This window comes from Scyliorhinus torazame, chromosome 8 (genome assembly GCF_047496885.1).
Source record: "Scyliorhinus torazame isolate Kashiwa2021f chromosome 8, sScyTor2.1, whole genome shotgun sequence".
Lineage (NCBI taxonomy): Eukaryota > Metazoa > Chordata > Chondrichthyes > Carcharhiniformes > Scyliorhinidae > Scyliorhinus > Scyliorhinus torazame.
Window position 1 is genome coordinate 79823879 of NC_092714.1, and position 25392 is coordinate 79849270.

The 25392-nt window shown below is 49.4% G+C and overlaps 1 protein-coding gene across 2 annotated transcripts in view; it reads right to left on the bottom strand.

Annotated features, from left to right (window-relative positions):
* Positions 1-25392, bottom strand: part of LOC140427968 (uncharacterized) — a 426464-nt gene that overhangs the window by 282363 nt on the left and 118709 nt on the right. For both annotated transcript variants that reach the window (XM_072513883.1, XM_072513881.1), the window contains exons 4-5: positions 8774-8830; positions 8049-8109 (exon numbers count right to left, since the gene is read on the bottom strand). In XM_072513883.1, the coding sequence (XP_072369984.1) occupies positions 8049-8109; positions 8774-8830 (118 nt within the window). The remainder of the gene's footprint in view (positions 1-8048; positions 8110-8773; positions 8831-25392) is intronic.

The following is a 25392-nucleotide window of genomic DNA, read 5'->3' on the forward strand; positions in this document are numbered from 1 at the left end:
GGATGAGGCCACAGTGCATATTAATTGTGTGTGTTTGGCCGGGGGGGGGGGGGGGGGAAGGATGGTGGGAGAAGTTGGGGTGCGCAAGGTGTGCTGTCCTAGATTGTGGGTGTTCTCTCCAGACGATGGGTGCAAAAGGGGGCTGTCCGGCCTGTTGGAGGGAGGTTAGGTTGGGGTTTGCTGTCCAGTGGACAGTGGTAGCAGAGCACAGTTTGCATACTGTGCATGTGCAAGAAATAATCTGAACGACGGGACAAAGGTCGACCCAGCAGCAAACAACCGGGAACTTGGGACAACCGCCTCAAATACGGTACCGTCCCCTGACTTAAGAACCTCAAATGGTGATTGGGTGAAAAATGCCATTCACAAGCCTTGCTGATACAGACTCAAATCGGGGTAGGGAGAGAAATGCGATGGGGTCTCCACCCATCCAAGTAAATGCCCTCCGCCACTGAACCTACCATTCGGAAGGCATTAAAATCTGCCAGTTGAGTGAGAAGGTGATTGATTTAAAGCTGGGGAGGTTAAATGTACCATTCCTACTCTCCATATATCAGTGCATATCTGTTAGCAATCTGCTGAGAGAGGATGTGGAAGGAGACTTGTTTTTTAACGGCTAATGAAAGAATGTTAAAATAGGGTGCTTAAAGTATTTACATACAATGAAGGACATGTAGCAATTGAAAACTGCATTCTATTCAGATACACTGCATGCAAACAGTCAATGTAGAGGAGAAACGCTACTGGTATTTCCAACTTCTCTCACTGTACATATTGTTGACATACAACACTTGTAGAAAATGTGGAATGTTCTGGACTGACATATTGTGGTAGTCGGTATTAGGGGTATTACTGTACCTAGGTTGAGGCTGTAAGATCATTGGTGTGGGAGGCACCTGAGACAGGAAGATCACTGGTGAAGCCTGCCTGCTGGTTCCGCCCAGTAAGGAGGAGTACAAGAGTCTGTGTCTCCCTAACAGCCGCATTCTGTGCTGCTGGGGGAAACATCTAGTCTAATAAAGCCTTCAATTGTCATCTAATCTCACTTCTGGAGTCATTGATCGAGCACCAATTTATTGGACTAGATTCGAAAGAATGGAGCTCCGAAACAAGTGTCTTGTTATGCTCTTGCCGTAGCATAAGCGGCTTTGTTGATGTGCACTCTGACAAAGGAAGGTTCAGACGTGGAGATAACTTCAACACGTTTACTGAACTATTTACAATTCTCCTACTTGGATTCGCCTCTACTGTTAATCCTTCTATAGCTACTCAGACTGACTAACCAGTCTGCTGCAATCCAGGTGGGGGTGTGATGTTGAATCAACCCTGTGTACACACTGAGTGTCTCCACTGGAAAGAGGAAGATCATGTGTGCTGTGTCCTTTATATATGGGTTGGTGTAATGCCCCCCTGTGGTAGTGTCACCTCTGTGTGTATCGTGAATGCCCATTGGTCACGTCCTATCTTACTGACCCTTTGGTTGAATGTCTGTGTGTCATGTCTCTGGTGCTCCCTCTAGTGTCTAGCTAGTCTACGTGTACTTACATTAACCCCTTGTGTATTTACAGTGATGAATATCACCTCAGATCGAGCATCAATTTATTGGACTAGATTGTAAAGAATGGAGCTCCGAGTCAAGCCAGAGTGTCTGCAACTCAGCCCCCACGCGGCAAACTCAGCGGCAACCTTCAAACACTGGCTGGCGTGCTTCAACGGGTACCTCAGGACGGCCACGACTGCACCCACGGAGGACCAGAAGATACAAGTTCTCCACTCGAGGGTGAGCCCAGAGATCTACACCCTCATCGAGGATGCAGACGATTTCGAGGCCGCGATGGCCCTGTTGAAAGGACACTACATTTGCCCAGTAAACCAGGTTTACGCCCGACATCTGCTAGCGACAAGGCGACAAATCCCGGGGGAATCGCTGGATGAATTCTACCGCGTGCATCTGGTACTAGGTAGGAACTGTGACTGCCCGCAAATTTCAGGCAGCGACCACACAGAACTTTTAACCGGGACGCATTTGTTGCAGGTATGCTGTCCTCTCAGATCTGTCAGCGGCTGCTGGAGAAAGAGACACTAGGCCTCAAGGAGGCACGGGCCCTTGCTAGCTCCCTGGATGTGGCCTCCCGACGCGCCCGCACGTACATCCCCGACACCGCGGCAGCCCCTTGGGCAGCGTGGAACCCACCCACGGCCGATGCGATGCATCCCCCATCCTCCCACAAACTTGTGCTGCGTGGCTACCAGGCAACCCCGGGGGGCCCAGCTGTTATTTTTGCGGTCAAGCCAAGCACCCCCGGCAGCGCTGCCCGGCCAGCTCCTCCATCTGCAAAGGTTGTGGCAAAAAGGGCCATTTTGTGGCGGTATGCCAGGCCCAGGTGGTCGCCGCTGTCTCCAGGGGCGAACCGGGGCTGCCACCACAACTCTCTCCACGGGCCTCATGCGGGCGGCGGGCGCCGCCATCTTCATTTGACAGAGCCACGTGCGGGCCCCGGGCACCGCCATCTTGTTCCCCAGGGACCACGTGTGATGCGTGGGCGCCACCATCTTGCCCACCCCCAGCCATGTGCGCCCCATGGACGCCGCCATCTTGGCTGGAGTCTCAGGACCCCGATGCGGATGGCCACACACCGCCCGGGGAAAATCTTCAACTTTTACCACGACTCGCCTCGGTGACCCTGGACCAGTCTCAGCCCCGAACGCTCTAGACCGCGTCGACGACCGTGCTCATCAACGGGCGCAAAACATCCTGCCTGATCGACTCCGGGAGCACAGAGAGCTTCATACACCCCAACACGGTAAGGCGCTGTTCTCTTCCCATACACCAAGTTAACCAAAGAATATTCCTGGCCTCCGGGTCTCACTCTGTAGAGATCAAGGGATTCTGCGTAGCGAACCTCATGGCCCAGGGAAGAGAATGAAAAAATTTCCGACTCTACGTCCTCCCTCACCTCTGCACTGCCACGCTCCTGGGATTGGACTTCCAATGCAACCTCCAGAGCTTAACCTTTAAATTCGGCGGCCCTATACCCCCCTCACTGTCTGCACAGCCTCGCGACCCTCAAGGTCGACCCGTCTTCCCTTTTTGCCAACCTCACCCCGGATTGCAAACCCGTTGCCACCAGGAGCAGACGGTACAGTGCCCAGGACGGGACCTTCATTTGGTCGGAAGTCCATCGGCTACTGGCGGAAGTTATTATCGAGGCTAGCAACAGCCCCTGGAGAGCTCAAGTAGTGGTTGTAAAGACCGGGGAGAAGCACATGATGGTCATCGATTATTGGATTGGATTGGATTTGTTTATTGTCACGTGTACCGAGGTACAGTGAAAAGTATTTTTCTGCGAGTAGCTCAACAGATCACCATGAAAGGAAAAGGGAATAAAAGAAAATACATAATAGGGCAACACAACATATACAATGTAACTACATAAGCACTGGCATCGGATGAAGCATACAGGGTGTAATGTTAATGAAGTCAGTCCATAAGAGGGTCATTTAGGAGTCTGGTGACAATGGGGAAGAAGCTGTTTTTGAGTCTGTTTGTGCGTTTTCTCAGACTTCTGTATCTCCTGCCCAATGGAAGAAGTTGGAAGAGTGAGCAAGCCGGGTGGGAGGGATCTTTGATTATACTGCCCGCTTTCCCCAGGCAGCGGGAGGTGTAGATGGAGTCAATGGAATGGGAGGCAGGTTCGTGTGATGGACTGGGCGGTGTTCACGACTCTCTGAAGTTTCTTGCGGTCCTGGGCCGAGCAGTTGCCATACCAGGCTGTGATGCTGCCCGATAGGATGCTTTCTATGGTGCATCTGTAAAGGTTGGTAAGAGTCAATGTGGACATGCCGAATTTCCTTAGTTTCCTGAGGAAGTATAGGCGCTGTTGTGCTTTCTGGAAGTATAGGCGCTGTTGTGGTATAGTCAGACCATCAACAGGTATACACAGCTCGAGGCGTACCCACTCCCCCGCATATCTGATTTGGTCAATCAGATTGCACAATACAAGGTCTTTTCCACGTTAGACCTCAAATCCGCCTACCACCAGCTCCCCATCCGCCCGGGCGACTGCAAGTACATTGCATTCGAAGTAGATGGGGGCTCTACCACTTCCTAAGGGTTCCCTTCGGTGTCACAAATGGAGTTTCGGTCTTCCAACGGGAGATGGACCGAATGGTTGACCGGTACGGTTTGCGGGCCATGTTTCCGTACCTCGACAACGTTACCATCTGCCTCTACGACCAGCAGGACCACGACACCAACCTCTGCAAATTCCTCCATACCGCAAAAACCCTTAACTTAACCTACAACAAGGACAAATGCGTGTTCAGCACCGAACGTCTAGCCATCCTCGGCTACGCAGTGCATGATGGCGTCATAGGCCCAGATCCTGACGCATGCACCCCCTCATGGAGTTTCCCCTCCCCCACTGCTCCAAGGCCCTGAAACGCTGCCTGGGACTTTTTTCATATTACGCCCAGGGGGTCCCCAATTATGCGGACAAGGCCCGCCCACTAATCCAATCCTCGGTTTTCCCCCTGTCGGCAGAGGCCTGCCAGGCCTTCAGCCCCATAAAGGCGGACATCGCAAAGGCCACGATGCACGCAATCGATGAATCCCTTCCCTTCCAAGTCGAGAACGACGCGTCCGACATAGCTCTGGCGGCCACCTTCAATCAAGCGGGCAGGCCCGTGGCCTTCTTCTCACGCACCCTCCATGCTTCAGAAATCCGCCATTCCTCCGTTGAAAAGGAGGCCCAGACCATAGTAGAAGTTGTGCGGCACTGGAGGCATTACCTGGCCGGTAGGAGATTCACTCTCCTCACTGACCAACGGTCGGTAGCTTGCATGTTCGATAATGCACAGCGGGGCAAGATAAAGAACGATAAGATCTTACAGTGGAGGATCGAGCTCTCCACCTACAACTATGAGATCTTGTATCGTCCCGGAAAGTTAAACGAGCCTCCTGATGCCCTATCCCGCGCAAACGCACAAGTGGACCGACTCCGGGCCCTCCATGAGGATCTCTGCCACCCAGGGGTCATTCAATTCTTCCATTTTATCAAGTCCCGCAACCTGCCCTACTCCCTCGAGGAGGTCAGGACCGCTACCAGAAACTGCCAAATCTGCGCGGAGTGCAAGCCGCACTTCTGCAAGCCAGAGAAAGTGCACCTGATAAAGGCTTCCCGTCCCTCTAAACGCCTCAGTGTGGACTTCAAAAGGCCCCTCCCCTCCACCGACCGCAACACGTCAATCACGTTCAGGAAGTACGAGTACTCCCGGTTCCCATTTGCCATGCCCTGCCACAACATGACCGCAGCCACCGTCATAAAAGCCCTCCACAGTATCTTTACCCTGTTCAGTTTTCCCGCCTACATACACAGCGATAGGGGGTCCTCCTTCATGAGCGACGACGAACTGCGTCAATTCCTGCTCAGCAAGGGCATGGTGTCAAGCAGGGCGACCAGTTATAACCCCCGGGGAAACGGACAGGTAGAGAGGGAGAACGGAATGGTCTGGAAGACCGTCCTACTGGCCCTACGGTCCAGGAATCTCCCAGTCTCCTGCTGGCAGGAGGTCCTTCCTGATGCACCCCACTCCATCCGATCACTGCTGTGTCCCACGACAAACTAAACACCTCATGAACGTCTCCTTGTCTTCCCTAGGAAGTCCTCCTCCGGGACCTCGCTCCCAACCTGGCTGGCAGCTCCTGGACCCATTCTGCTCCGCAAACACGTGCGGGCGCACAAGTCGGACCCATTGGTAGAGAGGGTCCACCTCCTTCACGCTAACCCTCAGTATGCCTACGTGGCGTACCCCGACGGCCGGCAGGATACGGTCTCCCTACGGGACCTCGCGCCCGCTGTATCCCCATCCACACCCCTCCCACCAACCCCACCCTCCCTCCCACCCACCGGCGCACCCCACAGCTGCCCCCTTCCCAGGTGGATCGGTTCTTCCACTGGTCCCACCCAGGGGTCATGAAGCTACCGAAGAAGCCGACGTCACGTTCCCGGAGTCATGGATGCCCGAGCTGGCGCCTGCATCACCGCCGAAACTACTACGATCACAGAGGATGACTAGGGCCCCCGATCGACTAATTGCTTCATTCTGATATGTACATGTAAAATGAATACTGTAAATAGTTGTGACATGTAATAAGGCAAAACACGGTACCACCATAACCTCTACCACTCTATGACGCGAGACCACCCCCCCCGCTGGACTCTTTTTTTAACAGGGGGTGAATGTGGTAGTCGGTATTAGGGGTATTAGAGAATCTTCGTGTGCCACAGGTCAAGATAGCGGAGGGTAAAGGCCTTGCCTGCCCAGTGTAGCCGACAGAGGAGGGAGGCCCCGGAGGACCTAGCCAAGGAGGTGGAACCGTTAAAGCGGGAGCAGAAGCTGGAGTCCTAGGGCCAGGCAATTCGGAAAGTGGAGGAGGCAGTGGGGGAGCATGAGGAGCAGCTTGCCTCATTGGTGGCTGAAGTGGGTCTGATGAGAGAGACCCAGGAACGGTTAAAGGAGAAGGTGGAGGACCTGGCGAATCGCTCCCGGAGACAGAATCTAAGAATCGTGAGGATGCCTGGATGGAGGCAGCCTCTTGTAAGGACACAAGTTGAAGGGCATTATTGACAGCGCCTCTGCTGTTCTTGCCAGCCAGGCACTCCACAAGTCTGGTAGTGGTGGCGGGCAGAGGGTGTGGGGACCATGCCGGCTGCATCTGAGGCTGGAAGGTGCCTCGGTTTGGGCTCCAATTTGCAACAATCACAGGTTTGCTCCGGGGGGGGGGGGGGCTGGACGCGAGGTTCCGGGCATGGTGGCGGGCAGGGATTGAGTTGTTTGGAGACCTATTCGTGGGGGCAGCTTCCCGAGCTTGGAGGGACTGGCAGAGAAGTACGAGCTGCCTAGTGGGAAAGGGTTCTGGAACTTACAGGTGCAAAACTACGTGAGGAAACAGGTGCCGTCATTTCCTGATCTGCCGCCCCCGGAGTTGCAAGACAAGGTGGTGTTGAAAAAAGGGGTTGGTGAGGGCAGGGTGTGGAGATTTACAAAGAATTAATGGACTGGGAGGGCACCTCAATAGGAGAAGTTAAGAGGAAACGGGAAGAAGAGCTGGCCGGGGTGTTGAAGGCTGGGTTATGGGAGGAGGCTCTGAGGAGGGTGAACGCATCCTCTTTGTGTGCTAGGCTTAGCCACATTCAACTTAAAATAGTCCACAGGGTGAATATGACGGTGGTCAAAATGAGCAGGTTTTTCGAGGGGGTTTGTTCTCTTTTTCGTTTTGGTTGTGTTTAATGTATATATATATATATATATATATATAAATACCTTAATAAAAATATTTTTTAAAAAGATTACAAATTGCCAAAGATGCTTGGAATTGCTTTTCATGATGCAGAAATGTTAATGAATTTAAAAAGTCATGAAGCTACACATTCTAGTACAAAAGATGTTTGGACCCCTCTTAATACAATAAGTGAACAGTAGAGCCACATGGCATTTCATTAAAATTATAAATCCTCAATAGCATATTACAATTTTCTAAATGAGTTAGTTACATGCAAAATATTCTAGCATTTCATTTTACAATGAGCGGGATTCTCTGTCCCGCCAGCCCCGTTTTCCTGCGCGGCGTGTCCTCGCTGGCAGTGGGATTCTCTGTTCCCGCAGCCGGCCAATGGGGTTTCCCATTGTGGGCCACCCCACGCCGTCAAGAAACGCGTGGGCATGGGTGCGCTGCCGGCGAGGATGAGGATCCTGCGGACAGAATATTTGACAAAATTGTTACCTGCTAATTCACTATGAAAAGGAAACTTTCAAGCATGCAGCAGCAGTGTCCAACAACAGTAACTACACTTCAACAAGCACTTCATCGGCTGTCAAGTGCTTTGGGCCATCTCACTGTTATGAAATGCATTCGATAAATGCAAGCCTTTTTTTCAAGAGAGAGGGAATACCGAAGTGTTGCTTGATGTTAAGTGTTTACTATATTAGAAAACAGCGTAACAGGTTTTGGGCTTACTATGTAGGAAAAGAATCACAGCACTCACCAAAGTATGTAAGCCACCAGGCTTGGAAGTTGCAAAGGGCACCATCTGGGATAATCTCCCCCTGTTACAAAAGATAAGTTTCATACCATGAGTGGAAATCAAATTCCAAAATATGCAAACCAATTTTTTTATTTTAAATAGAGAACTGCATATTTTCCATCATATGTATACTTACTTCAGTTTTTTTGAAAATTAACAATCCAAGCTTCAAGACTAAAGAGACTGCATTTTAAAACTTCTAAATCGTTCAAAATTATTACTATACTGCCAAACTACAAAGGCACACACTTTGAAAGGACAATTTTGCTGTTTGGCACAGATGTATATTTTTCTGTCTGACAAATAAACTATTTAAAACTATAAAAAATATTTTGGGGTAATGAGTTTAAGAAGATTTTTGTTGTATAGTGCCTTCAAATAATATTTACATAAAAATATACCATTTAGAAAAGGTAAAGACACAATAATAGTTCTGATTTCTTTAGGATTAGATATTTACATTTTTTCATGTATTATAACCAGAAATGTATCAGTGCAGCTTGTCTATATAACATAATTTCTGTTTCAGGAATACAGCAAAAGATACAATACCAAAACATTACCTTCATTTACAATGAAAAAGAAAATGAGCAGTTGTACAACTAACTATCATAAATTTTAAGTTTTCAGATCAATAAAAATATCTACCAAATGTGTATTGTCCATTAAAAGTATTATCCACTTACCATTAGATAGGCAATGCTATCAAACAGTGCAGCCACAGTCAGGCTCAGGATCATTTTCTGTTGGAAGAGAGGAAAGAACATTAGGGAACCCACAATACTATCCTCTTAATTGTTTCTAAAGTCAACTGGCCATAGCAATCCCGAAGGAAAACAGAAAATGCTGGACATCGTAGCAGGTCTGACAGCAGCTGTGGAGAGAGGACGGAGCGAACGTTTCAAGTCTGAATGACTTTGTCAAAGCTTTGACGGAGTCATCCAGACTTGAAATGTTAGCTCTGTTCTCTCTCCTCAGATGCTGTCAGACCTGCTGAGATTGTCCAGCATTTTCTGTTCTTGGTTCAGATTCCAGCATACGCTGGTAAATTGCTTTTATCATAGAAATCCCTTCTGTGCTACACTTGCTTTATACAGCCTTAAAGCAAAATGTTCTGTTAAGATGATTCAAAGGGATTTTTCTTCAAGCTGTGAAGGCTTTCAAGGCCTGCAGCAGCAGCACACATTATTTGCCCCCCTCCCACTGCACCCAACAGCTCCGCCCTCCTGCCCACACCACACCAGCTCCTGCACAAATAATAATAATAATCTTTTTATTGTCACAAGTCGGCTTACATTCAACACTGCAATGAAGTTACTGTGAAAAGCCCCTAGTCGCCACATTCCGGCACCTGTTCGGGTGTACGGAGGGAGAATTCAGAATTCTCAGCTGGGTACAGGAATTGAACCCGCGCTGCTGCCCTTGTTCTAAATCATAAACCAGCTGTCTAGCCCACTGAGCTAATCCAGCCACCACTAGCTAAACCAGCCACCTAATAGGAAATGGCAATTGCACCTTGCTCTTGCACGCTCATCCTGATGGGCTGAAGCCATAAATGGGGCCTGGTTCACTGAAATTCCAACTGGCTACGTGTACACTGCATATCACTGACTTATGCTTGGGGTACTTTGGTTCACATGAAAACCAGCCCTATAACTCAACAAAATTAACAGATTGAGATGAAAAAAATCCTGATGTGGTTCAGTAATTTAATGTTGAGAGTTCAGATAATAGTTATAAACTACTCACTTTATTCTCTTGGTTTGTAACATCATCTAAGTGTCTCTGATTGAATTGCTATCTTGCAATCACCTCCAGAGATTCAATATTCCCTGCACAACTGCTGAAAAATGGGCAAGCAGTAAAAATTGCATCAAAAGGCATTTAGCTGCTGTTTTCAAATTGACGATATTTGATAATTGTTATTCTCTTCAAGATCAGAGGTAAAAGAAGTGAAAAATTTCCTATTCAAAGCAACATCAAACATACAGAAAAGTCAGCAGCTTCAATGAAAATACTGCTCCTATTAACTAACAACAAAATAAAATTAACAATTATGGTTTCGTTCATAAATGATCCAGAATCTAGACTGCTGCACCTTTTAGCTAAAAAAGCAATCAGAGAACAACTTGGCTGTGGCAAATATTTATAGGGATTTTTACAAAATGCTTTAATTTAAACAGAATGTTCACTAACATAAGTAGCTCACGAGTAATCAAACTATCACCCTAAAATATAATTGATCAATTTTTAAAATACATTACATATTGATAGAATATGGTATTATTATACTGTAGAAATCAATGAAAGAGATGCAGGAACGCACGGTAGGATAAAATGAACTCAGGTTTATTTAAGTGTACACAATTAAGACAACTAACAATTCCTTGCCCTGAAGGGTCACCCTCCCCGACCTGCACCCAGGCCGGGGTTTTTATACAGTCAGATTCCCACCTGTTAAGGGGAAACCTACCCCTTTTTACCAGGAGAGTTTATACTCAGTGGTAATTACGGTGAACTGGATGAGGCATAGTTGAACCCTGCCCCCCCCCCCAAGGTCCAGAGAGACATCCACGTCAATTGACCGAGGTGGAGGCCCTCTTGTCAATTTGGGGAGTGAACGTCATTCTGGTTTTGATGGAGCAGGCCTGGGGGGGGCGATATATCACACCGGCAACCACTGTTTGCGTGCGGAGCAGCGAGGCCACGAACATGTTGAATTCCCGCTGTGAAAGCAGCGCCGTTGTTGGACACCAACACTTCGGGGATGCCAAGTATGTGAAAGTGTGCCGCAACTGATTTATGATTGTCCTCGTGGTTGTGGTCTGCATCTTGTGGACCTCGAGCCACTTTGAGTGGACGTTCAGCATGATGAGGAATGTTGGCCCCTGAAATGGGCCAGCGAAGTCAATGTGGACTTGGGACCAAAGCTTCCCTGGTCATTCCCAGGGGTGCATCGGTGCTCTTGGCATGGCCTGCAGCGCTGGACCACTAAATGTAATTCCGGGCGAGCAACTTCAATTTTGACACCCCCGGGTGTCCACTGTGGAGGTCCTGCAGTAGTGGCGTACGGCCGCGTTCACCACAAGAAAATGCCGTCCCCCCACGCCAAGTACCGGCACGTCATACTGTAGGCCCTCAAGTCGTCGGGCAAGGTCCAGTGCTGGGCTCCATCCTGAACCATGTGTTGGACCCGGGATAACTACGGGTCCATCTGGGTCCATTCTCTTACGCAAGTCACCATGACTGGCAGAGAGTCCATGAAAAGGAGGGTTGCAATGACTTCCGCAGCCGAGGTGTGGTCTGTGTGAACAATAAACGCGTGACCGTAGACATATTGGTGGAATTTGCGAACAAACAACCAGGTTTGAGCATGCCGGCTCGATTTGTGTGTAGTTATGCTCTGCGTCAGCGAGTGTGTGGGATGAGAAAGCGGTCGGCCATTCCATTCCGGCGGGCATTCCGTGTGCGAGGACAGCCCCCGTGTTGTCAGGGGACGTGTTGTACATGGGGAGAAGCAGTTTGACAGGATCGAAGTGCGTGACCAGATGCTTGGTCAACTGTTGCTTTATCTCCTGGAATGCCTTCTGGTGCGACGGGATCCCATTCCCACTGGCGCTCTTTTTTCAACAGCTGGTGGATAGGGCTGAGCAGCGTGGCCAAGTTGGGGATGAACTTCCCATAATAATTGTCGAGCCCCAAAAAGAGCACAGCTCTGTTTGACCTTGTGCGATGGGTGTCTGTCAGATGGCCCGCACCTGTTCTTCCATCGGGTCTAGGCCATGCCGGTCCACCCGATACCCTAAATAGTTGACCTCAGGGGCATTGAAAATGAACTTCTTCCTCCAGAGGCAAACGCCGGCATGCTCAAACCACCGGAAGACTTCAGCCAGGTTGTCCAAGTGTTCCCTGTCCAAGGCCCCAGTGATGTGGATGTCATCCAGGTAGACGGCCTCCCTGAGCAGACCCCCCAAGATGTTCTCCATTACTTATTGGCATAATGCACACGCAGAGGAAACTCCGAACGGCAAACGGCTGTATCCGTACAGCCTCCTGTCGGTATTGATGGTGACAAACTGTCATGGGCCCGGATCCAGAACCAATTGTAGGTACCCATGCCTTATGTCGAGTTTGGTAAGCGTCTTGCTGCCAATGAGCTTGGCATACAGGTCTTTGATGCGCGGGACCGGGTAACGGTCGAGACGGGAAACCCGGTTCACCATCATATAATCTCCACACAACCAAGGGCAGCACAGTGGCGCAGTGGTTAGCACTGCTGCCTCACGGCGCCGAGGTCTCAGGTTCGATCCTGGCTCTGAGTCACTGTTTGTGTGAAGTTTGCAAATTCTCCCCTAATTTGCATGGGTTTCACCCCCACAACCCAAAGATGTGCAGGCTAGATGGATTGGCCACGCTAAATTGCTCCTTAATTGGAAAAAAATGAATTTGAAAAAAAAAAACTCTACATTTATTTTTTTTAAATAATAATCTGAACACAACCACCCGGATCCATCGGGTTTCACAGATCAGTCAGCAAAGTTAACGGGGCAGATGATGCCCAGGTGCTCCAACCTTGCGTCAACCTTGGGACGCAGTGTGTATGGTACCAGCCGTGCACGGAAATAGCAGAGTAGCATGTGTGTCCACACTGATTTTAGCCACTGCTCCTTTGATCGTGCCAAGACCACTGGCGAAAACTCCAAGGAAGTTCGCCAGAACTCCTTCTGGGCTGTGAGGGTACATCAGCAGACTCAATGCCAGTTCAAGTTCAAGTGGTGCAGCCAGTCACAGCCCAACAAGCTGGGGCCTCCACCACGGTCCAACACCAAGGATAAGCATGCCGACTGGTCCCCATATGTCATGGATACTTGGGTAGTGCCTTCGATGTCCAGAGGTTCCCCCGTATATGTAGCCACCCTGGCATCCATGCCTCGGAGAGCCAAGGTCTAGTTACCGGATAGGATCATGGAAAAGGCGTGCAGCTGACGACTGAGACAGTCCCTCCACTGTTGAGCTCCATTTTAATAGGATGTCCATTGACTTGCAGCACTATCCTGATAGTTGTGTCTCTGGGAGCCGTCATACAACGAAGTTGTTGGTAGGCATCATCTTGGACTTTGACTTAGTATGCCTGACCTCTAGGGGATGGTAGCATCGGGGAGGGCTGGTGGGGAACAGCGCCTTCACGCGCTCGCCTGGGATCCCGGTCCCGGCACCCAGCCTGCTTTCTGCGGCTGCCATCTTAGTATTCCGACTCAGGGGAGTCATCCCGGTCGATCCCGGATGCGCCATGGCAACGGCCTCTGTTTCTGCGGTGGGCCCCGCTCTGCGGAGGTTCGCATTCTTCGGGTCCAGTCCCGGGCTGGTCGACAGTTGCTCTGTTGGCGAGGTTCAGGACTTCTTTTTAATTCATTTACGGAATGTGGGATTCGCTGGTTAGGCCAGCATTTATTGCCCATCCTAGTTGCCCTTCAGAAGGTAGTGATGAGTTGCCTTCTTGAACGGCTGTAGTCCCTGAGGTGTAGGGACATCCACTGTGCCGTTAGGGAGGGAGATCCAGGATTTTGCCTCAGCGACAGTGATGGAGCAGCGATATATTTCCAAGTCGAGGTGGTGAGTGACTCGGAGGGAAACCTCCAGGTGGTGGGGTTCCCAGGTCTCTGCTGCTCTGTGCTTCTAGATGGTAGCAGTCGTGGGTTTGGAAAGTGCTGTCTAAGGAACCTTGGTGAGTTACTGCAGCGTATCTTGTAGATGGTACACAAGGCTGCCATTGTTCATCGGTGTTGGAGGGCTTGAATGTTTGTGAAAGGAGAAGCAACCAAGCGGGCTGCTTTGTCCTGGATGGTGTTGAGTTTGAGTGTTATTGGAGCTGTATTCATAGGCAAGTGGAGAGTATTCCATTACACTCCTGACTTGTGCCTTGAAGATGGTGGGCAGGCTTTGGGGGGTCAGGACGTGAGTTACTCGGCGTACGATTCCAAGTCTTTGACCTTCCCTGGTAGCCCCAGTATTAGTGTGGCTAGTTCAGTTCAGTTTCTGATCAATGGTAACCCCCAGGATGTTGATTATCAGGGATTCACTGATAGTAATGCCATTGAATGTCAAGAGGCGGTGGTTAGGTTCTCTCTTGTAGGAGATAGTCATTGCCTAGCACCTGTGTGGCGCGAACGTAACTTGCCACTTGTCAGCCCAAGTCTGGATATTGTCCAGGTCTTGCTGCATTTGGACATGGACTGCTTCATTATCTGAGGAGTCGTGAATGGTGCTGAACATTGTGCAGTCAGCCACAAACATCCCCACTTCTGACCTTTTGATGGAAGGGAGGTCATTGATGAAGCAGCTGAAGATGGTTGGGCCGAGGACACTACCCTGAGTAACTTCTGCAGTGATATCCTGGAGCCGAGATGATTGTCCTCCAACCACCACAGCCATCTTCCTTGTGCCAGGTATGACTTCAACCAGCGGAGGGTTTTCCCCGATTCCCATTGAACCCAGTTTTGCTCGGGCTCGTTGATGCTATACTCGGTCAAATGCTGCCTTGGATGTCAAGGGCAGTCACTTACACCTCACCTCTGACATTCAGCTCTTTTGTCCATAGAACATAGAACATAGAACAATACAGCGCAGTACAGGCCCTTCGGCCCACGATGTTGCACCGAAACAAAAGCCATCCAACCTACACTATGCCATTATCATCCATATGTTTATCCAATAAACTTTTAAATGCCCTCAATGTTGGCGAGTTCACCACTGTAGCAGGTAGGGCATTCCACGGCCTCACTACTCTTTGCGTAAAGAACCTACCTCTGACCTCTGTCCTATATCTATTACCCCTCAGTTTAAATTTATGTCCCCTCGTGCCAGCCATATCCATCCGCGGGAGAAGGCTCTCACTGTCCACCCTATCCAACCCCCTGATCATTTTGTATGCCTCTATTAAGTCTCCTCTTAACCTTCTTCTCTCCAACGAAAACAACCTCAAGTCCATCAGCCTTTCCTCATAAGATTTTCCCTCCATACCAGGCAACATCCTGGTAAATCTCCTCTGCACCCGCTCCAAAGCCTCCACGTCCTTCCTATAATGCGGTGACCAGAACTGTACGCAATACTCCAAATGCGGCCGTACCAGAGTTCTGTACAGCTGCAACATGACCTCCCGACTCCGGAACTCAATCCCTCTACCAATAAAGGCCAACACTCCATAGGCCTTCTTCACAACCCTATCAACCTGGGTGGCAACTTTCAGGGATCTATGTACATGGACACCTAGATCCCTCTGCTCATCCACACTTTCAAGAACTTTACCATTAGCCAAATATTCCGCATTCCTGTTATTCCTTCCAAAGTGAATCACCTCACACTTCTCTACATTAAACTCCATTTGCCACCTCTCGGCCCAGCTCTGCAGCTTATCTATATCCCTCTGTAATCTGCTACATCCTTCCACACTATCGACAACACCACCGACTTTAGTATCGTCTGCAAATTTACTCACCCACCCTTCTGCGCCTTCCTCTAGGTCATTGATAAAAATGACAAACAGCAACGGCCCCAGAACAGATCCTTGTGGTACTCCACTTGTGACTGTACTCCATTCTGAACATTTCCCATCAACCACCACCCTCTGTCTTCTTTCAGCTAGCCAATTTCTGATCCACATCTCTAAATCACCCTCAATCCCCAGCCTCCGTATTTTTTGCAATAGCCTACCGTGGGGAACCTTATCAAACGCTTTGCTGAAATCCATATACACCACATCAACTGCTCTACCCTCGTCTACCTGTTCAGTCACCTTCTCAAAGAACTCAATAAGGTTTGTGAGGCATGACCTACCCTTCACAAAGCCATGCTGACTATCCCTGATCATATTATTCCTATCTAGATGATTATAAATCTTGTCTCTTATAATCCCCTCCAAGACTTTACCCACTACAGACGTGAGGCTCACCGGTCTATAGTTGCCGGGGTTGTCTCTGCTCCCCTTTTTGAACAAAGGGACCACATTTGCTGTCCTCCAGTCCTCTGGCACTATTCCTGTAGCCAATGATGACATAAAAATCAAAGCCAAAGGTCCAGCAATCTCTTCCCTGGCCTCCCATAGAATCCTAGGATAAATCCCATCAGGTCCCGGGGACTTATCTATTTTCAGCCTGTCCAGAATTGCCAACACCTCTTTCCTACGTACCTCAATGCCATCTATTCTATTAGCCTGGGGCTCAGCATTCTCCTCCACAACATTATCTTTTTCCTGAGTGAATACTGACGAAAAATATTCATTTAGTATCTCGCCTATCTCTTCAGACTCCACACACAATTTCCCATCCCTGTCCTTGACTGGTCCTACTCTTTCCCTAGTCATTCGCTTATTCCTGACATACCTATAGAAAGCTTTTGGGTTTTCCTTGATCCTTCCTGCCAAATACTTCTCATGTCCCCTCCTTGCTCGTCTTAGCTCTCTCTTTAGATCCTTCCTCGCTACCTTGTAACTATCCATCGCCCCAACCGAAACTTCACACTTCATCTTCACATAGGCCTCCTTCTTCCTCTTAACAAGAGATTCCACTTCCTTGGTAAACCACGGTTCCCTCGCTCGACGCCTTCCTCCCTGTCTGACCGGTACATACTTATCAAGAACACGCAGTAGCTGATCCTTGAACAAGCCCCACTTATCCAGTGTGCCCAACACTTGCAGCCTACTTCTCCACCTTATCCCCCCCAAGTCACGTCTAATGGCATCATAATTGCCCTTCCCCCAGCTATAACTCTTGCCCTGCGGTGTATACTTATCCCTTTCCATCATTAACGTAAACGTCACCGAATTGTGGTCACTGTCCCCAAAGTGCTCTCCTACCTCCAAATCCAACACCTGGCCTGGTTCATTACCCAAAACCAAATCCAACGTGGCCTCGCCTCTTGTTGGCCTGTCAACATATTGTTTCAGGAAACCCTCCTGCACACACTGTACAAAAAACGACCCATCTATTGTACTCGAACTATATCTTTTCCAGTCAATATTTGGAAAGTTAAAATCTCCCATAATAACTACCCTGTTACTTTCGCTCATATCCAGAATCATCTTCGCCATCCTTTCCTCTACATCTCTAGAACTATTAGGAGGCCTATAAAAAACTCCCAACAGGGTGATCTCTCCTTTCCTGTTTCTAACTTCAGCCCATACTACCTCGGCAGAAGAGTCCCCATCTAGCATCCTCTCCGCCACCGTAATACTGCTCTTGACTAGCAGCGCCACACCTCCCCCTCTTTTGCCTCCTTCTCTGAGCTTACTAAAACACCTAAACCCCGGAACCTGCAACATCCATTCCTGTCCCTGCTCTATCCATGTCTCCGAAATGGCCACAACATCGAAGTCCCAGGTACCAACCCACGCTGCCAGTTCCCCTACCTTGTTTCGTATACTCCTGGCATTGAAGTAGACACACTTCAAACCACCTACCTGAACACTGGCCCCCTCCTGCGATGTCAAATCTGTGCTCCTGACCTCTATACTCTCATTCTCCCTTACCCTAAAACTGCAATCCAGGTTCCCATGCCCCTGCTGCATTAGTTTAAACCCCCCCAAAGAGCACTAACAAATCTCCCCCCCAGGATATTTGTGCCCCTCAGGTTCAGATGTAGACCATCCTGTCTGTAGAGGTCCCACCTTCCCCAGAAAGAGCCCCAGTTATCCAAAAATCTGAATCCCTCCCGCCTGCACCATCCCTGTAGCCACGTGTTTAAATGCTCTCTCTCCTTATTCCTCATCTCACTATCACGTGGCACGGGCAACAACCCAGAGATAACAACTCTGTTTGTTCTAGTTCTGAGCTTCCATCCTAGCTCCCTGAAAGCCTGCCTGACATCCTTGTCCCCTTTCCTACCTATGTCGTTGGTGCCAATGTGGACCACGACTTGGGGCTGCTCCCCCTTCCCCCTAAGGACCCGGAAAACACGATCCGAGACATCACGTACCCTTGCACCTGGGAGGCAACATACCAAACGTGAGTCTCTCACGCTCCCACAAAATCTCCTATCTGTGCCCCTGACTATAGAGTCCCCAATTACTAATGCTCTGCTCCTCTCCCCCCTTCCCTTCTGAGCAACAGGGACAGACTCCGTGCCAGAGGCCCGTACCCCATGGCTTACCCCTGGTAAGCCGTCCCCCCCACAAGTATCCAAAGCGGTATACTTGTTTCTCAGGGGTACGACCGCAGGGGATCCCTGCACTGACTGTTTTTTCCCAGCCCCTCTTACAGTTACCCACCTATCTCCAATCTTTGGTGTAACTAATTCCCTGAAGCTGCTATCTATGACCCCTTCTGCCTCCCGAATGATCCGAAGTTCTTCCAACTCCAGCTCCAGTTCCCTAACTCGGTCTTGGAGGAGCTGGAGATGGCAGCACTTCCTGCAGGTAAAATCAGCAGGGACACTAACTGCATCCCTCACCTCAAACATCCTGCAGGAGGAACATTGCACTCCCTTCCCTGCCATTCCTCTAACTTTCTACCAAGATCTGGCTAAAAAATAATAATAATATAATAAAATATGGTACTTACCTCAGACCAATGGGTTTTATTATTAGGTTAGAGGAGGAGGGCGGGTGGGAGACACTACACGTGTAGTGTCTCGGGTTTCCTCTCCACCAGAATTTATTGGGGAGGGTCTTCCCAGACGTCCGCGGGTCAACTTCCTGTTCCCGCCTAAAAAACTAATTTAAAATAAAAAAAAAAAAAAAATTCTCAGCTCCTGCTGAAATTGACTAACCAGCCAGCTGTTCTCACGCCGCCGAAATCGACTGGCCTGCCCCTGCAAAGACAAGTGCTTTTAAAGGTTGACTTACCTCCCAGCAACCTCCTTCCGCAATGCTCCCGCTGAAACTGACTCACCACTCACCAGCTGTTCTCACGCCGCCGAAATCGACTGGCCTGCCCCTGCAAAGACAAGTGCTTTTAAAGGTTGACTTACCTCCCAGCAACCTCCTTCCGCAATGCTCCCGCTGAAACTGACTCACCACTCACCAGCTGTTCTCACGCCGCCGAAATCGACTGGCCTGCCCCTGCAAAGACAAGTGCTTTTAAAGGTTGACTTACCTCCCAGCAACCTCCTTCCGCAATGCTCCCGCTGAAACTCAAGAAGCAGGACAAATCCAACCCAGCCAATTACCTCCCTATCCATGTTTGAACTAAGGCTGTAATAAGATCAGGAGCTGAGTGACCCTGGCGGAACCCAAACTGAGCATCCGTGAGCAGGTTATTGCTGAGTAAGTGCTGCTTGATAGAATTGTTGATGTCTCCTTCCATCACTTTGCTCATGATGGACGGTAGACTGATAGGGAGGTAATTGGCTGGGTTGGATTTGTCCTGCTTCTTGTGTTCAGGACACACCTGGGAAATTTTCCACATTTCCGCGTAGATGCCAGTGTTGCAGCTGTGCTGGAATAGCCTGACTGCTGGGTCTCCATGTACTGGGTCCAGTCATCGCTACTCACGTAGAATTGTTCAAGTTTCTTGATGCACAGTGTTTATACAGTGAGGTTGTAAAGGGGAAACCCCACCCCTGTTTACCAGAGAGTTCATACTCAGTGCTAATCACAGAGAACCGGATGGAGCATAGTCCATGACGCCGAGGGGGTCGGAAAATATCCTACAGTGAATAGACTAACAACATTGATTAATATTTTTTATTTTTTTCTTCCCACCACCACATTTTTTTGTTCAGTGAATTTTACCATGTCTCATTAAAGTAATTCCACATGCATGGAGATTGCTCAGAATCTGTCTGTACCTTAGCACTATATGTACAATGCATTAACTGACCACAACACTGGTGCTACCAATTTCTAATAGCTAATCGTTTGGAAATACAGATTGAAATACTTTTTTTAAAAATAATTTTTATTAAAGGTTTTCATAAAATATCAATAACAAAATGAGAAAGAAAAAAGAAACCAACAGGGTTAAATACAAAACACAATCTAAAAAAGCAACCCCCCAAACCCCTCCCCCCCGTACCTAAATAATAAATTAACATTAACACCCCGACTTAAGACAACAGGTGTATACACCCCCTCAGACCCTCCAGTGTAAATAACATAAACAAAAATAAAGTAAGCCCCCCCCCCCCGAGCTGCTGCTGCCATTGACCAATGTCTAGCGTTCTGCCAGCAAGTCTAAGAACGGTTGCCACCGCCTAAAGAACCCTTGTACCGACCCTCTCAAGGCGAATTTCACCCTCTCCAATTTAATGAACCCTGCCATATCGCTGATCCAGGATTCCACGCTTGGGGGCCTCGCATCTTTCCACTGAAGGAGAATCCTTCGCCGGGCTACCAGGGACGCAAAGGCCAGAATTCCGGCCTCTTTTGCCTTCTGCACTCCTGGCTCCTCTGCCACCCCAAATATTGCGAGCCCCCAGCCCGGTCTGATCCTGGATCCTACCACCCTCGACACCGTCCTCGCTACGCCCTTCCAAAATTCCTCCAGCGCTGGGCATGCCCAGAACATATGGGTGTGATTTGCTGGGCTCTCTGAGCACCTAACACACCTGTCCTCACCCCCAAAGAACTGGCTCATCCTTGTCCCGGTCATGTGTGCCCTGTGCAGCACCTTAAACTGTACGAGGCTGAGCCTCGCGCACGAAGAGGAAGAATTCACCCTCCCTAGGGCACCTGCCCACGTCCCCTCTTCGATCTCCTCTCCCAACTCCTCCTCCCACTTACCTTTCAACTCCACCACCGAGGCCTCCTCCTCCTCCTGCATCACCTGGTAAGTTTCCGAGATCTTCCCCACTCCCCCCACCCCCCCGAGAGCACTCTGTCCTGTACTGTATGTGGCAGTAGCTGCGGGAATTCCACCACCTGCCGTCTGGCAAACGCCCTTACCTGTAAGTACCTGAAGGTGTTCCCCGGGGGGAGCCCGTACTTCTCCTCCAGCTCACCCAAGCTCGCGAACTTCCCCAGATTGAAATACTACACAGCATTGGCTTACCATGCCGGTTACTTGAAAGTGCGATCCAATTAATTATATTCCCCTGCTCTTCCCCATAGCCATATCATTTTTACCTTTTCAAGTATATATACAATTCCTTGTGAAAGTAATTTTTGAATCTGATTCTACCACCCTTTCAGGAGGGGCATTCCAGTCACAGCAACTTACTACATTAAACCTGCATTCTCTAGATACCAACCTTCCACCTGGTGGAAACATTTCTCTCAATTCAATCTTCATAATGCCCTTCATAATTCTGAATACCTCTATTAAATATCCCCTAAACCTCTGTTCTCTATGGGCAGCTTTTCCACATTCTCAAGTCCCTTCACATCACCGAAGCCCCTCATCCTTGGTACCATTCTAGTGAATCTGCTTTGCAGCCTACAGTGTAATAACCATTGCAAATACCATATGGATGTGGTGCTCAATATTAATTTATTTTAAATTGCGTTATCATTTGCGTAGATCAGTTTCCTACTTGTGGTACTGCGTCACAGTACAAGTGAGCAATGCTGCTGAATGGCAAACAGAAGTAAACAGCTAATCAATCAATTGGTTAATTCCTCCTTCCTAATGTACTGTTTGAATGCTAGCACTTCTCTCTCCATTTATTTTGAAGCCAAAACTAGCAGTTGTGCAACACCGCAACAGATGAGCGCTGAGTAGCATTCCACTCAAAAAGTGCAGGTTCTGGGCTGAAACAAAATAAAAATGAAGCACATTAACATGTGTAGTGCATTCGGTAAGAGACACTTAAGCAGCTGATTAAAGCATGTGTTCACTCAGTATCACTGTTCCAAGTCAACAGTAAACGTCAAGGATCATTATACAGAGGAAGGTCACAAAACAGTACTGACATTACCTCCTTTCTTCATAGCTGCTGCCTCACTTGCTGAATGTTTCCAGCAATTTCTGTTTGAATTTAGATTTCTGGCATTTGCAGTATTTTGTTTTTTGACCTCCACTGATCAGTTGGCTACTGGCCGATCACTATAAACAAATTCCACTGTAACACAAATATCACTTAAGATACTTATTGTCTTACTGTGCACCTAGTTTGTCAACATAAAATGCCCAGGCGACAAGCTCTTTAGCTACTTTTTAATGACACAATTACTATATTAGAAAACCCAGTCCAGATTGAGTCAAGGGCCATCAAGTGCATGATTTAATTATTCCTATTGTCACTCTTCCTTGTTTATTCCAAATAGTTCATGTTGTGAGGTTTAACATCAGGATGTTAAAGAAAATACATAAAAAATAGCTATAAAGGAAGGGGAGGAGGGTTGCTCACATGGGAGTGGTTGGTGTGATGCAGTTGGGAAGGGAAAGATGGCAGCGAACATCAGAGGCGGGCCTGCAAGGGCCGGTGACTGGCTCAAAAAGGGGTATGGCTGATTCGCACCCTTGGGGGGCAGGGGTGTGTGAGATCCCCCTGACCAGGCTAGTCACGTGGAAGATTGAATGGGCTGGTTAAACAGTCGCAGGTGTTCACGTATTTGAGGAGTCTTCAGGCAGACATTGTGCTTTTACAGGAGACGCACCTGATGTTGGGGTATCGGACGAGGCTCAGGAAGGGATGGGTGTTCTACCCGGGGTTAGACATGACGAGGAGGGTGGCAGTGTTGGTTAATAAGAGAGTGGTTTTTAAGGTGGGGGAAATTGTGGCCGATCCGGGGGTAGGTATGTGATGGTCAGTGGGAAGCTGGAGGGGATGCTGGTAGTCCTGGTAAACGTTTATGCCCCGAATTGGGACGACATGGACTTTATAAAAATAATAATCTTTATTGTCACAAGTAGGCTTACATTAACACTGCAATGAAGTTACTGTGAAAAGTCCCTAGTCGCCACATTCTGGCACCTGTTCGGGTACACAGAGGGAGAATTCAGTATGTCCAATTCACCTAACAAGTGCGTCTTTCAGGACTTGTGGGAGGAAACCGGAGCACCCGGAGGAAACCCACGCTGACACGGGGAGAACGTGCAGACAGTGAACCAAGCCGGGAATCGAACCTGGGGCCCTGGCGCTGTGAAGCCACAGTGCTAACCACTTTGAGGAAGGTGTTGGGGAAGATTCCGAACCTGGACATGCATCAGTTGATTATGGGGTGATTTCAATACAGTCCTGGACCGGTTGAGTCCTAAGTTGTCAAGGCTGTCGGCAGTGGCTTGGGAGCGGAGGGGGTTCATAGAAGGCATGGGGGGGGGGGCCCTGTGTGGAGAGAGCGGACCTGTGGAGGTTTGGGAGTCTAAGGGCGAAGGTGCTTTCATACTTCCCACTTGTGCACCGGGTGTACTCCCGGATTGTTTTTTTTAATGGTACACAAGGCGCTGCAAGTGGAGTGGCCGACTCGGAGTATTCGCCGATTGTGTTTTGACCACGTGCCGCATTGGGTGGATTTGCGAGTGGTTCAGAGGGAGGCCCAACGGCCGCAGTGGAGGCTGGATGTGGGGCTTTTGGCGGATGAGGGGTTGTGTGAGCGGGTGAGAGCTGCCATCTGGGGTTATGTGGAGTTGAACAACACACTGTGGGTGGGACTCAAGGTTGTAGTTAAGGGGGAGTTTCTTTTGATTTGGGTGCACAGGGAGAGGGAGGAGTGGGAGGAGAGAGCAAGGCCGGTCGATGAGATTCTGAGGGTGGACAGGAGGTACTCGGTGGCACCGGAGGAGAGGTTGTTGTAGCAGAGGCAGAGGCTCCAGATGGAGTTTGGGTTAATGTCTATGGGGAAGGCAGTGGGGCAGTTGCAGAGGGTCAGAGGTGCCGTGTATGAGTATGGGGAGAAGGCAAGTAGGATGCTGGCCCATCAGTTGAAGAAACGAGTGAGATAGGTAGGGTGAGGGACGAGAGGGGTAAGGTGGTGATGCCCCAGAGGGGGGTGAATGGGGCATGTGAGGTCTTCTATAGGAGGCTGTATATGTCAGAACCCCCAACGGGAGAACAGGGGATGCGGCGGTTCCTGGTTGTGTTGGAGTTTCTCAAGGTGGAGGAAGAGTGGGTTCGGGGTCTGGGGACCCCGATTGCTTTGAGGGAGGTGATGGATGGCGTGGGTACAATGCAGGTGGGGAAGGCCCCAGGGCCAGACGGGTTCCTAGTAGAGTTTTATAAATCTTTGCGGCAGAGCTGGGGTCACTGCTGGTGAGTACATATAATGAGGCGAGGTAGAGGGGGGGGATCTTTCCCACACTGTCGTAGGCTTCCATCATCCTGATTTTAAAGAATGATGAGGACCTGAACAGTATGGGTCGTACTGCCCGATATCGCTATTAAATGTTGATGCCAAGCTGTTGGCGAAGGTGCTTGCATCGCGGATTGAGGACTGTGTGCTGGGGTTATAGGGGAGGACCAAACCAGTTTTGTGAAGGGAAGGCAATTGTCGGCGAATATGTAGAGGTTACTTAACGTGATTATGATAACCTCGGAATGGCAGGAGGTAGAAGTAGTTGTGGCAATGAACACAGAGAAGGCTTTTAATTGGGTGGAGTGGAGTGGTACACAGTTTGAGGTGCTGGGGTGGTTTGGGTTCAACCAGGGGTTTGTGGATTGGGTCTGGCTGCTGTACATCATAGCCGGCGACGAGTGTGTGGACGAACCGAGTGAGTTGGGGGTACTTTGGGCTACGAGATAGGGGTGCCTGCTCTCCCCGGTGCTTTTCGCCTTCGCGATAGAGCCATAGGCAATGATGCTTCGGGTGTCATGGGATTAACAAACAACATAGAACATAGATTGGAGAGGGATTGAGCGGGGCAAGAAAGGAGATTAGGGGAGTTGCCGTTTAGGGTAGTGGGGACGAGGTATTCAAATGCTGCAGAGCTGGGCACAGCTGTATAGATTGAACTTGGCTCGACTGTTTGAGGGGTTGAAGGCGGATTGTAAGAGGTGGAATGTTTTGCCGTTGTCGCTGGCTGGGAGGATGCAGACAGTGAAAATGACGGTGCTGCCTAGGTTTCTGTTCGTGTCAGAACCTCCCTCTCTTTGTCCCTGAGTCTTTTTTTCGGAAAGTTGAAGGGCTGATCTCGGGGTTTGTGGGGAGGGAAGGCCAGTCTGGGGGCGGGTGGAGGCGGCGTTGTGGCGGGGTACGAGTTTGAGTGCATTGTTGTTGTAGGCTTTGCCATTCTCGCCAGCCAGGTACTCTTTAAGCCTAGTGGTGGTGTCAGCTTTAAAGGTGTAGGGGCAGTAGAGGCAGCATTCTGGGCTAGAGGGTATGTCGTTGTGAGCGCCGAGTTGCGAAAACCATAGGTTTGTGCCGGAGCGACTGGACGTGAGGTTTCAGGGGTGGTGGCACGTGGCGATTGAGTACCTCAGAGACTTGTTTATAGGG